Raw genomic sequence first — 12799 nt, forward strand, 5'->3', positions numbered from 1 at the left:
TATGGGTCCTCCGCCATATTTGCAGGATCGCGCCCTATCCCGCTGTATTTGAATTCGTGTGTTGGAGGGCTGTGTTTGGATTTTCAGTCGAGATTTTAATAAACGTCGATATGGTTGGTCAGTACTGCTCGATCATAGCAGGTTACACGATCGTTCAGGGAGGAAAATGAACAACGGAATACGTTTTTTTTTCAGCTTTCCTTCCTGGAAAAAACAACAAGGGAAGCAGGTGCAGGAGCTGACGAAAAGACGCCGGATCGCGTGGGTTGCCGCAATCAGGAGAACATTTTTTACTTTACAAAACACCCCTGCATCAGCGAGAGTGTGTTCGCTGCATTTTCAGTCAGGTGAGTCCTCTGGTCTCTAACTTTGACCTAAATACAATATTTTCATTTTGCTCTCATTGTCTTAAACGTCGATGTGTGTTGACTTCCAGAGCAAAGCATAATTTTTGGCTATCAACAGATAATGTTCCATTTGCAACAACAATCACAATATCTAAGAAATGGAATATATATATATATATATGCTTATATATATATACATGAAGAAGAAGTCACACACTGTCAATAGTTTTATTAAGATCACTTTAAATTAATGTGTTAGCTTTTGTTTATCTTCTGGTCCAGTTTCTACTAACATAATTATGTATGTGTGTGTGTTTTTAATTAATGTGTTAGCTTTTGTTTATCTTCTGGTCCAGTTTCTAATAGTATATATATATATATATATATATATATTATATATATGTGTGTGTGTATATGTAGTGAGCAGACCATATATATGTATGTATGTATGTATGTATGTGTGTGTGTGTGTATGTATCGGGAGCGATGTGTATATGGTAGCTGTGTGTGTCCTTGAAAGTATATGAAGATGTCCATAATTGTCTATAACCTACAAAATTCTGTATTTACAGGACAACCATCATTTGAAATGCTGGACACTCATCCTGACTGGGCACCAACTTTTGTAAAAGTTGTACAAAGCAAGAGATGTTGTGTATTGTATATTCCTTGATGACTTGTAGGATAGTTGATAAATGATGTTGAATTTGTGGTTCATGTTAGCAGATGATAAAGCCAGGCCACATTGCATGAATCAAATCAATTATTTATTTTGTTTTCAATGAACAATTTGCTTTGATATTGTGTACATCTTTTACATTCCTTTTAAAAATGTTTGTGACTCAAGTTTTTATATAACTGCTTAATAAATACATTAAGTGACTTATATGTTTCTGTACTGATTGTATCCACAGAGACCCTTTAAAGGGATAGTTCACTTTAAAATGTAAATTCTGTCATCATTTACTCACCCTCAAGTTATTTTAAACCTGTGTGAATTTCTTTCTTCTGCTGAACACAAAGGAAGATATTTTGAAGAATGTCAGTAACCAAACAGTTAACTGGAACCACTGACTTCCATAGTAGGAAAAAAAAATTCTATGTAAGTCAGTGGTTCCAGTTAACTGTTTGGTTACTGACATTCTTCAAAATATCTTCCTTTGTGTTTAGCAGAAGAAAGAAATTCACACAGGTTTAAAATAACTTGAGGGTGAGTAAATGATGACAGAATTTTTCATTTGAAAGTGAACTATCCCTTTAAGTGCACATAAACTGGGATGGGCAAAGATACATCAATCTATAACCCAAGCCTTCAGAGGAACTTCACTAAGGTGCTGGGAGTGCATCACCTGTACATAAAGACAGAAATGTTAATCAATGACAGATAAATTAATTATCTGATTAATACATATTAAATTTAATTAATTTGTGATTAATAAAAGCAGAACCATTTAAATTATCTTGTTTTCATGCTAACACTGTCAAACTAACTTATAAATGTAAATTATGTATTTCAATGTAAAAATAATGTAATGTAAATTATTGATTGTAAATTATGTATTCATTAATTTCTAATCAACATAACCACATGAGTTACAAAAATAAATCTGCCCGCCACAAGCAAAATAAAACTGGGTGTTTTTAGACAATTTTGACGATTATAACATTGTTTTTTTTTTTTTTTAAATGCAACTGCTCAAACCCACTGATTATGACTCTTTAAAATAACATAACTTTAGCTGAATATTTAGCATTTTGTTTGTTTTAATAACTTTGGCCAAAAAAACACAAGTGCCATCTTATGAACGTGTTGATTCATTGCATGGAATACAACAGAGAAAGAATCAATTTTACAGAATCATTAAGATACGTAGGTATTAATACATTGTCAGTAAATAGCATATTTCTTTTAGCTAGTTTGCCAACCGCCATAAAACTCCGACAGAAGAAGAAGTGCCATCTTACCTTTGCCAGTACGACTGTGCTCTTGCAGTTAGGCGGCCTGTGAATGAGGATGTCTTGTACCCAGCCGCTGCAAAACTTCATGGGCTTGAAGGGATTTATAGCTCTTAAACTCCTGCAAAGTGTACGCACTCAATCCAAAAACAAGGTAATTGACGATGTCCAGATATGTGAGCGGAGGTAGTGCGTCTGGATCTGTAATCCAGTCTTGGGCTTCTAAATCATATGGATCTATGTTTTTTATCTCGGACAGTTTGTCCAAATAACGTTTTAGGGCAGTGGCATTTAGTTTTTTCTCCCAATAGGGTCCCTTCTCTTTTTCTTTCAACTTCTCCATTTCTTCCGTTCTTCTTCAATTTTACCTCGTTTTAGCCAAACACACCCACCATAAATGTCATAGCAACGGTCGGCGAAAAGGGCGAAAACGTAAACAGAGATCGTGCCTCTAAACATGGCGCCCACGTCTCATAATGCAACACTGCGTGACGTACCTTCACATTCCCTATAAAAACAATGGACGTATATCTCTTGGTATATAAATATGTTATTAATGAAGGTTGGAAAATTTGGGGATTGGGGCTGTATTGATGACGATGATGATTAATTATTACTATAGTTTAAGATTATTGGCAGTATTTATTTATTTATTTTGTCAATTTTTATTGTGTGCATTGTTGATTTGGCAATGTCGTATGTTAAATAAACACACAAATACATACATATTATACATACATAAAAAGCAAGTTTAAATCGAATTATACCGAAGTCCCTTTTATGCTCTTTATAGGGTAAACTCTAGATGGCAGTCGGTCCTAATTTTACATTAGCCTAAATAATTTATTTCGAATGAGTTATGAACATTTGTAGTCCCTCCGTAGTGTATTGAAGTGATGCTGTGTATAAATGATCTTATATTGCTTTATTATTCTCACAGTTGTTGTTTTTTATTATTATTTCATGATATTATGTAGCTACAATTATGATTTTTAGTAAATCATTTTATGGCTCACTTTCAAAACGTTTTAAATGATTGCCCACTGTGTTCTTTAGACCCGTGTCAGAAATTAAAGTTTTTATTAAAAGGACATATCAATACATTTACTCAAATTCCATTTCAGTTAATTAAATAATTGTCATATTTACAATATTAATATGATATCATAAATATTGTACAAACAGTATATTTTATTATAACTACCTGTGTCTGCTGTTAACAAGTTCATTAAAACAAAATACGTATGATCTGTTTAAAAACACTAATCACTAAGAACAGAATAGAATACTATATGTAATATGATATCAAATGTTATAGACTTAGAAAGAGCCTGGTGTAATTAGTGAACTACGTTTTTACTTCTAATAATCTGTTTTATGTTAATAAGTGGCAAATATAATTGGCATTTAACATTAACTTCCAGAAGAAATGTGAAAAGTGAAAGACCAGTTGCAAATCCTACACATCTCCGTCTTTAAATAAATGATATCATATTATATAAAATACGCTAAATATAAAATAAAATGTTGTATCTAAAATAAAATGTTAAAATGTACCGCATGTGTTGTTGTGGCTTGTTAGACATCGTAGGACTTTTGTTTTGAAGTGTCGTCGAACGCTTATTTACCAGGAAATGGAATTCCAAAAATTATTGCGCGAAAATCAACGAAATGACAGCACGAGTTAGAATGGCTGAGAACGGTGCACAGGTATATCTGACAAATCAGTTCACATTAAAGCTTTACGTAAACATACAATTACTAGATACATTTAAATGTATGCTTGCATTATGACCCGCTGAATGGAATGGACTGTTCCTGTACATTTACGTTAAACTTGGTTCATTCAGATGATCATTAAAGTGTTTAACTAAATCTTAGTCGACGGAAGCGCAAACTGAGGTTTTAGGTATCTCTGCGTTATGTTTAAATGGAATCGTACAATTGATAGTACAGGCATGCCACGTGTTATACCTTGCTTGCAGTAAACATCAGTGTTTGTGCTTTTGTAGTTGGTAAGCAGACTTGAAGGGCGACAGTCATTGAGGGACATTGAACCCAATATATTTCCTGTCGACGGTGGTCCAGGTCAAGGTGAAGTAAATACAAGCTGACCCTGCATGTGTTAAACAGAGATTGAATTTAAGTAGTGCTTTAAGTTGTTTTCACGTTAATTTGGAGAGTGAAAATATATATATGATTACTTTATAGAAATAAAATAAAATGTTTGGTTCATTTGAACATTCTGGGAGGTGACCGTGGTCTATAAAATGATAGCAAATTTGTGGTATAAATAGCCTACAGATTTTCACAGGTGGCAGTAGAAACCTGATATGATGTCATTTTTATGAAGTCCACATATGTGTATGATAACATCTTATTTGTAAGTCACTTTGGGGGAGAAAAAAAAGTTCCTGATCTATTGGCTTTTATATTATTGCAGAAAATCAGCTCTTAGATGAACAAAAAAGTTATGATCCTTACACATTTTGTTCATCATGATAATCTTCAAAGTGAACACATGTATGAATTCTGAATGAATGATGATGTTTAATGGCCCAGGCAACCTCTGTATAGTTCCATTTTAGCCACATGTTAGCAATCACTAAAGTCAGAGCTTTAAAAATCAAAAGGGTGTATTGCTGATGTATATTGTGTTATAGAATGAAACGTGAAAATATCTTAAGCTTGTGTAATTACAGTCCTTATTACACGCATTTAATCAAAAAACCCGTAGACCTAAGGGGATAGAACTGGAAGTGCTAAAATGCTAACTCATTTCCAGGTTTTTCCCAACAACAAAAAATGTCTTTCATGTAGCACTTTATTAAAGTATAAAAATAATTGCACACTGAGTCCAAAATTTTCGTATGCATTTTTTTGTTTTTGTTTTTGTTCCAGATTCGTCATCCTTTCCTAAAAAAAATGCTTGCTACAGATGTGAAAACGAATCAAACCTGATCTGATTTTTTTTAATGTTGGATGAAAGTTTCCGAGGTAGTTTGTAAACGTGATTGACACTACGTGAGGTCGTATTTATTTTTTAAAGGGATAGTTCACCCAAAAATGAAAATTTGATGTTTATCTGCTTACCCCCAGGGCATCCAAGATGTAGGTGACTTTGTTTCTTCAGTAGAACACAAATGATGATTTTTAACTCCAACCGTTGTAGTCTGTCAGTTGTATAATGCATGGCAATGGTAACAAAATCTATGTGAGTAAAAAAAACATGCACAGACAAATCCAAACTAAACCCTGCGGCTCGTAACGACACATTGATGTCCTAAGAAACGAATCAATTTTAATTAATTTGGATTTGTCTGTGCATGTTTTTTTTTTTTTACTCCCATAGATTTTGTTACCATTGCCATGCATTATATAACTGATAGACTACAACGGTTGGAGTTAAAAATCATCATTTGTGTTCTACTGAAGAAACAAAGTCACCTACATCTTGGATGCCCTGGGGCTAAGCAGATAAACATCAAATTTTCATTTTTGGGTGAACTATCCCTTTAATGTGCGAAAATCTAGGACAAGAATTTCGGACTCAGTGTGCAAAGACCTTAAGTGTTAATTCAGTTCTGCATCCATTCAGGTGATGTCGTGGAGTTTCACGGCTTGGAGGGCACAGGAAAGACCGAAACCTTGTACCACCTCATCACCCGCTGCATCATGCCAGTCCAGAGTGGAGGTCTGGAGGTGGCGGTGGTCTTCGTTGACACGGACTACCATTTTGACATGCTGCGCTTCGTGAGCGTTCTGGAGGGACGTTTGGCTGAAGACTCTAAGGAGGGTGATGGCTCTGAAAACGAACCAGAGGAGAGGGTACGTTCATGTCTGGGCAGGGTGTCTGTAGTGCACTGCAACAGCTCAGTACAGCTCCTCCTAACCCTACAGTACCTCGAAAACACCTTTTCCAGCCAGCCCTCCCTCGGCCTTCTGATCATCGACAGCATTTCTTCCTTCTACTGGGTGGACAGATTCAATGGCGGTGAGAGCACTGTTTGTCAGGAGGCTAACCTGAGAAAGTGTGCCGAGTTGCTGGACAGACTCCGCAGAAACTATGGCATTGTGATTTTTGCCACCACTCATGCCATAATGAGGAATTATGGATCTGATCCAGGGGTGTCAGAAGTGCCTGGCTCATCATCATCATCTCGCAGGTGGAGGTCAGCTGATAGTGTTACAGACTTTGACAAGCCCTACCTGTGTAAAGCATGGCAGAGAATAGTAACTCACAGAATGCTGTTCACTAAAAGTCATGTGTTGAAGGACAGCAAGCAGGTTTTCTCCACAGCATGTACCAGCATAATGACCAAAGGTGTTCAAAGATGCTTGTTTCATGTCATGGAGGACGGTATTAAATTTGTATGTGACAAGTGAGCATGTACTGAAATTCTCAGTACAGGAAATATTTGCTTTTGGGTTGTCACACAGGAGGACTACTTGGTGGACTAAAAAAAAAAAAAAAATCTTAAAATGTCCAATTATTGTCTGTCAGTGTGTTAAATAATCAATGCAATACTTTTTCTGTTTTCTTTACTAAATAAATAATTGCAATGGACCGTTAATACAGAAAACTATGCTGGTTTATGGTGTAGTTGTTCGATTAATGGCTAATAAAGGCCTTATTGTATTCACTTTCCTTGAGAAAAAAACAAAAAAAATTTTTTCAAGTCACTTCACAATAATATGGAAACTAGGCAAATCAGTGATGCATACTGTACATACAGTATAAGATAAATTCAAATTCAGCTCTAAACAGCTGACAATAGTGTCATTGATTCACTTCAATTTAATAACAGTAAAGTTCATCGATTATGAAACAACTTTAATTCTGTTAAAAGCAGCTCAAGATGATAGTTCTGTTATTCAGCTCAAATCAATTAAATGACCGTATCAATGTTGCAAAATTTAAGAATTATGAAACAAATTTGACTCAGCTGTAAAGCAGCTCTACAAAAGACAATAGTTACATTATTCAGTTCAGTTGAGTTTAAGATTTGTGTTCATCAACTGATAATGTTAGTGCCACCAAATCAATATTATTACGTAGTGCACACAAGTAAAGGAAACTGCGAAATCAAATCACATGCCATTATGATTTTTTTTTAAATTTTTTTTTTTTAAAGCCTATTAAAGTTAAATATTAAAAGTCTTCTTGTTGACCATGGCCAGATCATCTGTGGGTAAAAAGAGTCCAGTTCTACTACTTTGATTTAACATACACAGAGCTGTATTTTAATCCACCAGCGGACAGTGACGGTGTGCACTTTGGCTCAGATATGGGCATGTCATGTTCCAACTGAGCTCTTTCAGGTAGTGTGAGGTGAACTCCTGGTTGTGATTACAAAAGAGACAAATCTTTTTCTGGTGCTTAGCCTTGAAAGGGCTCCCTTCCTCCCACATATCTGTAATAGTGTACCTTAAAAATATCTGATTATCACATAGGCTACTTTATTGTTTGAGTTGGACACACCTAAATAAATGCCTAAAAACCCAACTCCTAATTTTGTCCATGTCTACAGTTAAATTTAGCAAAAAAAAAAAAAAAAAAATCCAATAAGTATGACTTACTAAAATGTGTACCACAGGTGGGGTAAAATGCCCACTGTCTTACAAAGCAGTTTGCTTTATACATTTACAACAGAATCAGAGTCCAGGCAGTTTTAGCTTAAACCTAAAAAGAATATAGTCAATAATTATGAATCACAAAATTATAACAGCCTATTTGAAAAATATTGTTTTCTGATGCTAACCCACTAGCTAACTAACTATCTGATGCTAACTTGAGGTAGCATAATTTTTAAAGGGGTCATATGATGCTGCTAAAAAGAACATTATTATGTGTTAATGTGTTTATGCAGTTTAAGGTTCAAAAAACATTATTTTCCACATACTGTGGGAGTCGTGTCTTCTTTTGGAAGGCCAAACAAATAAGTTTCGCTTTCTCAACGAAACAGCGTCACACACCAGCTTGAGTGAGCCGTGGTCTAGAGTGAACCACGGCCGGCTTGAGTGAGCAGAGGCGGGCGGCTTGAGGCGGATTCTACGAAGGAGCGTACCTTGGTCTTGCAGCAACCATATGTGACGACCCCGGGCTGGACTCCGCTTCGTCCACGGTGAAAGCTGATTCAGTGATCCACAGTGCAGAGTTTATGTATTTCCTCAGCGACCAGCACGGATCAGCCCCAGGCATGACGAAGCGGATTTCGTCCTCTTTTGGAAGGCCAAACAAATTAGTTAAGCTTTCACAGTGAAACACACAGCGTCTATATGACATGGCGGCGGTGGCAACAACAATACTACAGCAAGAATAAAAGGTATGCCTTCTTTCTTTGAGTGAACATCTGGGTGGCGTTATGCAAATCATCCCACATAGTGACATATATATGTGGGGGCATGTTAGAATGTGCCGTTTCAGGGGGGCGTGGACAAGGCTTAACTTTTATAAAGAATATCTCTTTGGATTTGAGACTTTAGTCTTTGCAACTTTACAGATCTTCTTTATTCACCAAGAGCTTGTAACTCTCCAAAGAGAGAGGAAAAATTGAAATCGCATCATATGACCCCTTTAAATATAAAATCCAAATATTTTAATTCAACCAACTAGTTAATATACATTTGATAGTAAAACCAAGGATATGATGTTCAGAACAGAGTAGCTACAGTAATTAAGCCTTGCCCCCTGGAGGTATTTTACCCCACAGACTAGGTTTAAAAAAAGAAGAAGAAAAAAAGTCATTCTGAAAATATAATCATATTTTTCTTAAATTTACATTTAGTTATTTAGCAGACATTTTTATCCAAAGTGACTTACAAATGAGGACAATGGAAGCAATCAAAATCAACAAAAGAGCAATAATATATAAGTGCTATAACAAGTCTCAGTTAGCTTAACACAGTACACGTAGCAAGGTTTTTTTTTTTTTAAATAATATAAAAAGAAAACAGAACAGAAAAAGAATAGAGCAAGCTAGTGACAGAGGTCTTTTTGCTTTTGCTAATTGTATAATAAATGAAAAGAAAACAGCATACAAAAAGATTAGAAAGCTAGTGTTAGTTTTTATTATTATTATTATTATTATTATTATTATTATTATTATTATTATTTTAAGAATACAAGCAGCAAATGAATAACATGTAATCCCTATCTACAGGCCTCACTATTCTCATATCATATATAACTGATGTTCTACAAAGTCTACAAAAAATAAATAAATAAATAAAAAATCTTGACTTTATCTAGTGGTTATTTTGGGAAAACCAGTAGGGGGCATTTAACCCCACTTTTCCCTGAGTCCTTTTGAAATATCAGTCATAACATGTTTCAGATGATGGATAATAATAATAAAATGTGACTTTTTACAGGCCGTGTGCATAAAGCATGACACCTAGGCTATGCAATTTTTTCTATTTTTTTTTTTCTTCCCAAGACCACCCACATAATACGTTCCTGCCAATTATGAGACAAGTGCGACAATCATTAACCAGTAAGGTTCATTAAAAAGAATTCTTTGTGAACTGGGTGAATACTACACAATTGGATTTTAGCTTTAGCACTTCATCAGCTAACAAAAAAAGAATAATTAGGCCACAAATGGGTTGTTTTTACACAGGAAAAACTAAGGGAAAATTTATTCAACCTTGTGGTTTATTTTGTTGTAATTAGTGGATGTTGTTGTTGTGCATGTGCATGTGTGTGTGTGTGTGCAAAGGTCCTACTTGGTGTTATTTATTTTTATGTTAGAGGCAGAAAATGGTAATCTATAGGCTAGAGAATATGTATTGAAAAATTAGACCTAAAAATCCCTGAAATGTTTGTTTTTGAAATAATCAATTTTGTTGTTAAACGCTGAGGACAGACTTTTGTAACCAGTCCCATGCACAAGTTCTCTCACACACACAGCGTGGATCATTCAGTGAGGGAAAGAGGAAACGTGTCGAAGCAGAGCGATGAAAGCATCAGTGAGACACTGTCTTTCAAACACTGGTGCTTCTTTCAGGCCAAGAAGCTCATTTCCTCTTGCACCTGGACTGCTTTGGACATCTTCCCTAGAATCCTTGACCTTTAATGAGCCCCCCTTTTTTTTATGAAAAAAACCCCACAGAATTACCAATGTATTTATGAAACACTGCTTTTATGTGTTTTATTATTTTATCTTTGGTTTATTTTCTATAGTTACAATGAAGGCTGTAAATAAATGAGATGGAATAGTGTGCATTTATTTGCTGATTTGTTGAATTTGTCTACATTGCTGTGAAAGAAAAAAAAATAGACTTCATCTGCTTAAAGAAAAAAAAATAAACAGGAAATTGGTGAGCTTGTGATAATTACTGCTTGGTTTATGTCATCAAAAATCATGTAAATGTTCTCTCTCTCTCTCTTCTCTGTTATTGTATGCTTTTATTTATTTTAAGTATGTATTCAGAATAGTGTAGTGTAATAATGGTGGGGTGATAGTATATATAATGGAAATTGAAAGAAAGAAAGAAAGAAAGAAAGAAAGAAAGAAAGAAAGAAAGAAAGAAAAAGGAAATGCACCGGTAACTTTACACGTGTAAATAAATGTCTATGTGCAAACTATTAACAAACAGAAATAATAAGTTTACTTTATACTAAAACAAACAATACTAATATTTGGTCATTTGATGGGGTGTTTTAAAATAATAAATATAATGTAATAACTGAAAAATATTCGCTAAAAGATGACGAAAGAGTGTGAGTTAAGTAATACTGCCTTTAAACGCTGAAAAGCGATATGGACTCAATCCAGTTCAATTGCCAGAGTCTACTTCCGCGTTTTACCGCCCACTGCTGACGACTGAGAAGACTTTTTACCTCCAGTGTGTCCCTATGTGTCGCTCCGCAGGGTCAGTGAGACTTTTTTAAAAATATCTCCATGCAGTTTTAAAGCGAAATAACTGTTATCATTAGCACATCACACGTCATATTTTCGGTTTGTAAATGTTCTGTACGAGTTGTGCGCAATTTAACACTGTAACACTGTCTTAAACGTTAAAGTGGGTCTATTTGTCCGTTGCAGTGACAGGCAGTGTTTCGGTCTCTCTTAAACATGGCCACCATGATGGAGTAAACGCTACAACTTTAAAATTCATATAATCGAGGAAAACTATGCTTCTTTCACCCAAATGAGGAATGTTTCGACCTGAAATATCGTACCAAACGCCTAATCCACATGAGAGCTTCGGGAAAAGTTTCTTCTTGGATTACATTCTGAATTAAGTTAGCTGGAAGCTGGAAAGGAAAGAAGAGAATTGCATCAATTCCGTAAGCATTAGCTACTCTTCATCATTCCTCACGCTTTCCGCCGTGTTTATTTGTTTATATGTTGGTGTTTGTAGTTTATGTTTGGGTGAAAGGTGCGATATTTGATGTTTGAAGTGGAACGCAAGTGTTGTTTTGGTTTTCATCGGAAAGTGGTGATAGTTGCAGCCTGTGCGAGTGTGAAGAGTAACATTGTAACATTCTAATGACAGATTGTTATAAAGTCTGAGAGCGCGCATATATCATTCCGCGGCTATACGTCTTGGTTTGATCGAGGTATTTAACTAATGACAGATTACTCCCTAACCTTCAGAATAAACGAAAGTATTGCATTTCGTATGGGAGTGTGAAGGACAACGAGGAAGTAACGAGAAAAATATCTATCTGGGTTATAAAATAAGTCTGTATGCCGTTGGTTTCAGTCCAGAAGAGTAAGGGTGGCCCGACGTTGTTTAGTAAACGTCACACCGACGTTTAGCGGCAGAAAGTTGTTTTGTTTTCACAGAGGTCCAGCCATCTTCCTCCAGTCAAGTTAAGAGCTACTAAACAAACCAGTCTCCCTCAACCCAGACTTTATCCTCAGGAGTACCCTGCTGCTTTAAAATACTGATTGCATAACTGGGGATTCTAAATTACTTAGTTGTGAGAGTTTTAATCAAGTTATTACGATATAGATATACTTTTCCAGCTTGTAAGGGTTTGCTGACTTGACATGTCAAGCATTGACAGCAGTGTGACGTGTTACACGGCGTCCATAACTACTATTTTTTTTTTTTAATGAACAGTTTTTTTTATGAGCTCATATTCGTTGAGGGTCTATATGGTTTGGTATTTAGTCTTTAAAAGCATTTTTATTTTTTATTTTTTTATTTTTTTACGAAATTACCTTTTTATTTATTTACTAATCCAGTTCATGTATTGTATTTCTAGGCATTATAAATAAGGTTGTATTTATTTGTCATCCACCTAAAGACTCTTTAAGACTATGTTTGGAATGGCTGTGTACAGTATTAATTTTTTTTTTCTGTATGAAATGAATATCTAGATGGCTTTATTGTTGTATATTGCGCATTTTGGCAGAGCACAATATGTGCAAAACTGTATGACAGAATGCACCTTGCATTTCCAATGTGATTATTTAATCTTTTCTTCACTCAGTCATTATTTGACCAGACTACCTAGTATCTGCAGTCCAGACATATAT

At 35.2% G+C, this 12799-nt stretch overlaps 2 protein-coding genes and 1 long non-coding RNA gene across 12 annotated transcripts in view; all 3 read left to right on the forward strand.

The window, feature by feature from the left end:
* Positions 1-74: 74 nt before the first annotated feature.
* Positions 75-1228, forward strand: LOC109089278. Its single transcript, XR_006158430.1, has 2 exons — positions 75-347; positions 920-1228. It is a non-coding gene; the product is annotated as an uncharacterized LOC109089278 (long non-coding RNA).
* A 2657-nt stretch (positions 1229-3885) lies between these two features.
* LOC109085519 (DNA repair protein XRCC2-like) lies at positions 3886-6877 on the forward strand. The gene is made up of 3 exons (XM_019100060.2): positions 3886-4013; positions 4316-4397; positions 5902-6877. Exons 1-3 carry the CDS (start codon positions 3975-3977, stop codon positions 6687-6689), a joined length of 909 nt encoding a protein of 302 aa, XP_018955605.1. The 5' UTR covers positions 3886-3974; the 3' UTR covers positions 6690-6877.
* A 4337-nt stretch (positions 6878-11214) lies between these two features.
* LOC109050388 (histone-lysine N-methyltransferase 2C-like) overlaps positions 11215-12799 on the forward strand; it is a 140651-nt gene continuing 139066 nt past the window's right edge. For 5 of the 10 annotated variants that reach the window (XM_042752514.1, XM_042752519.1, XM_042752520.1 and 2 more), the window contains exon 1: positions 11218-11598. The gene's annotated coding sequence lies outside the window, so the exon portion shown is untranslated. Of the gene's footprint in view, positions 11599-12799 lie in introns of all 10 variants that reach the window. The other 5 variants (XM_042752518.1, XM_042752523.1, XR_006158534.1 and 2 more) reach the window with 4 other exon arrangements.

This window comes from Cyprinus carpio, chromosome B24 (assembly GCF_018340385.1).
Source record: "Cyprinus carpio isolate SPL01 chromosome B24, ASM1834038v1, whole genome shotgun sequence".
Lineage (NCBI taxonomy): Eukaryota > Metazoa > Chordata > Actinopteri > Cypriniformes > Cyprinidae > Cyprinus > Cyprinus carpio.

Bases quoted from the DNA above. Each gene is read 5' to 3' on its own strand.
- LOC109085519 (XM_019100060.2), top strand. From the start codon at position 3,975: ATGACAGCACGAGTTAGAATGGCTGAGAACGGTGCACAG. The intron at 4,014-4,315 runs GTATATCTGACA...GTGCTTTTGTAG, and splicing joins TGGCTGAGAACGGTGCACAG to TTGGTAAGCAGACTTGAAGG. The intron at 4,398-5,901 runs GTGAAGTAAATA...GCATCCATTCAG, and splicing joins CGACGGTGGTCCAGGTCAAG to GTGATGTCGTGGAGTTTCAC.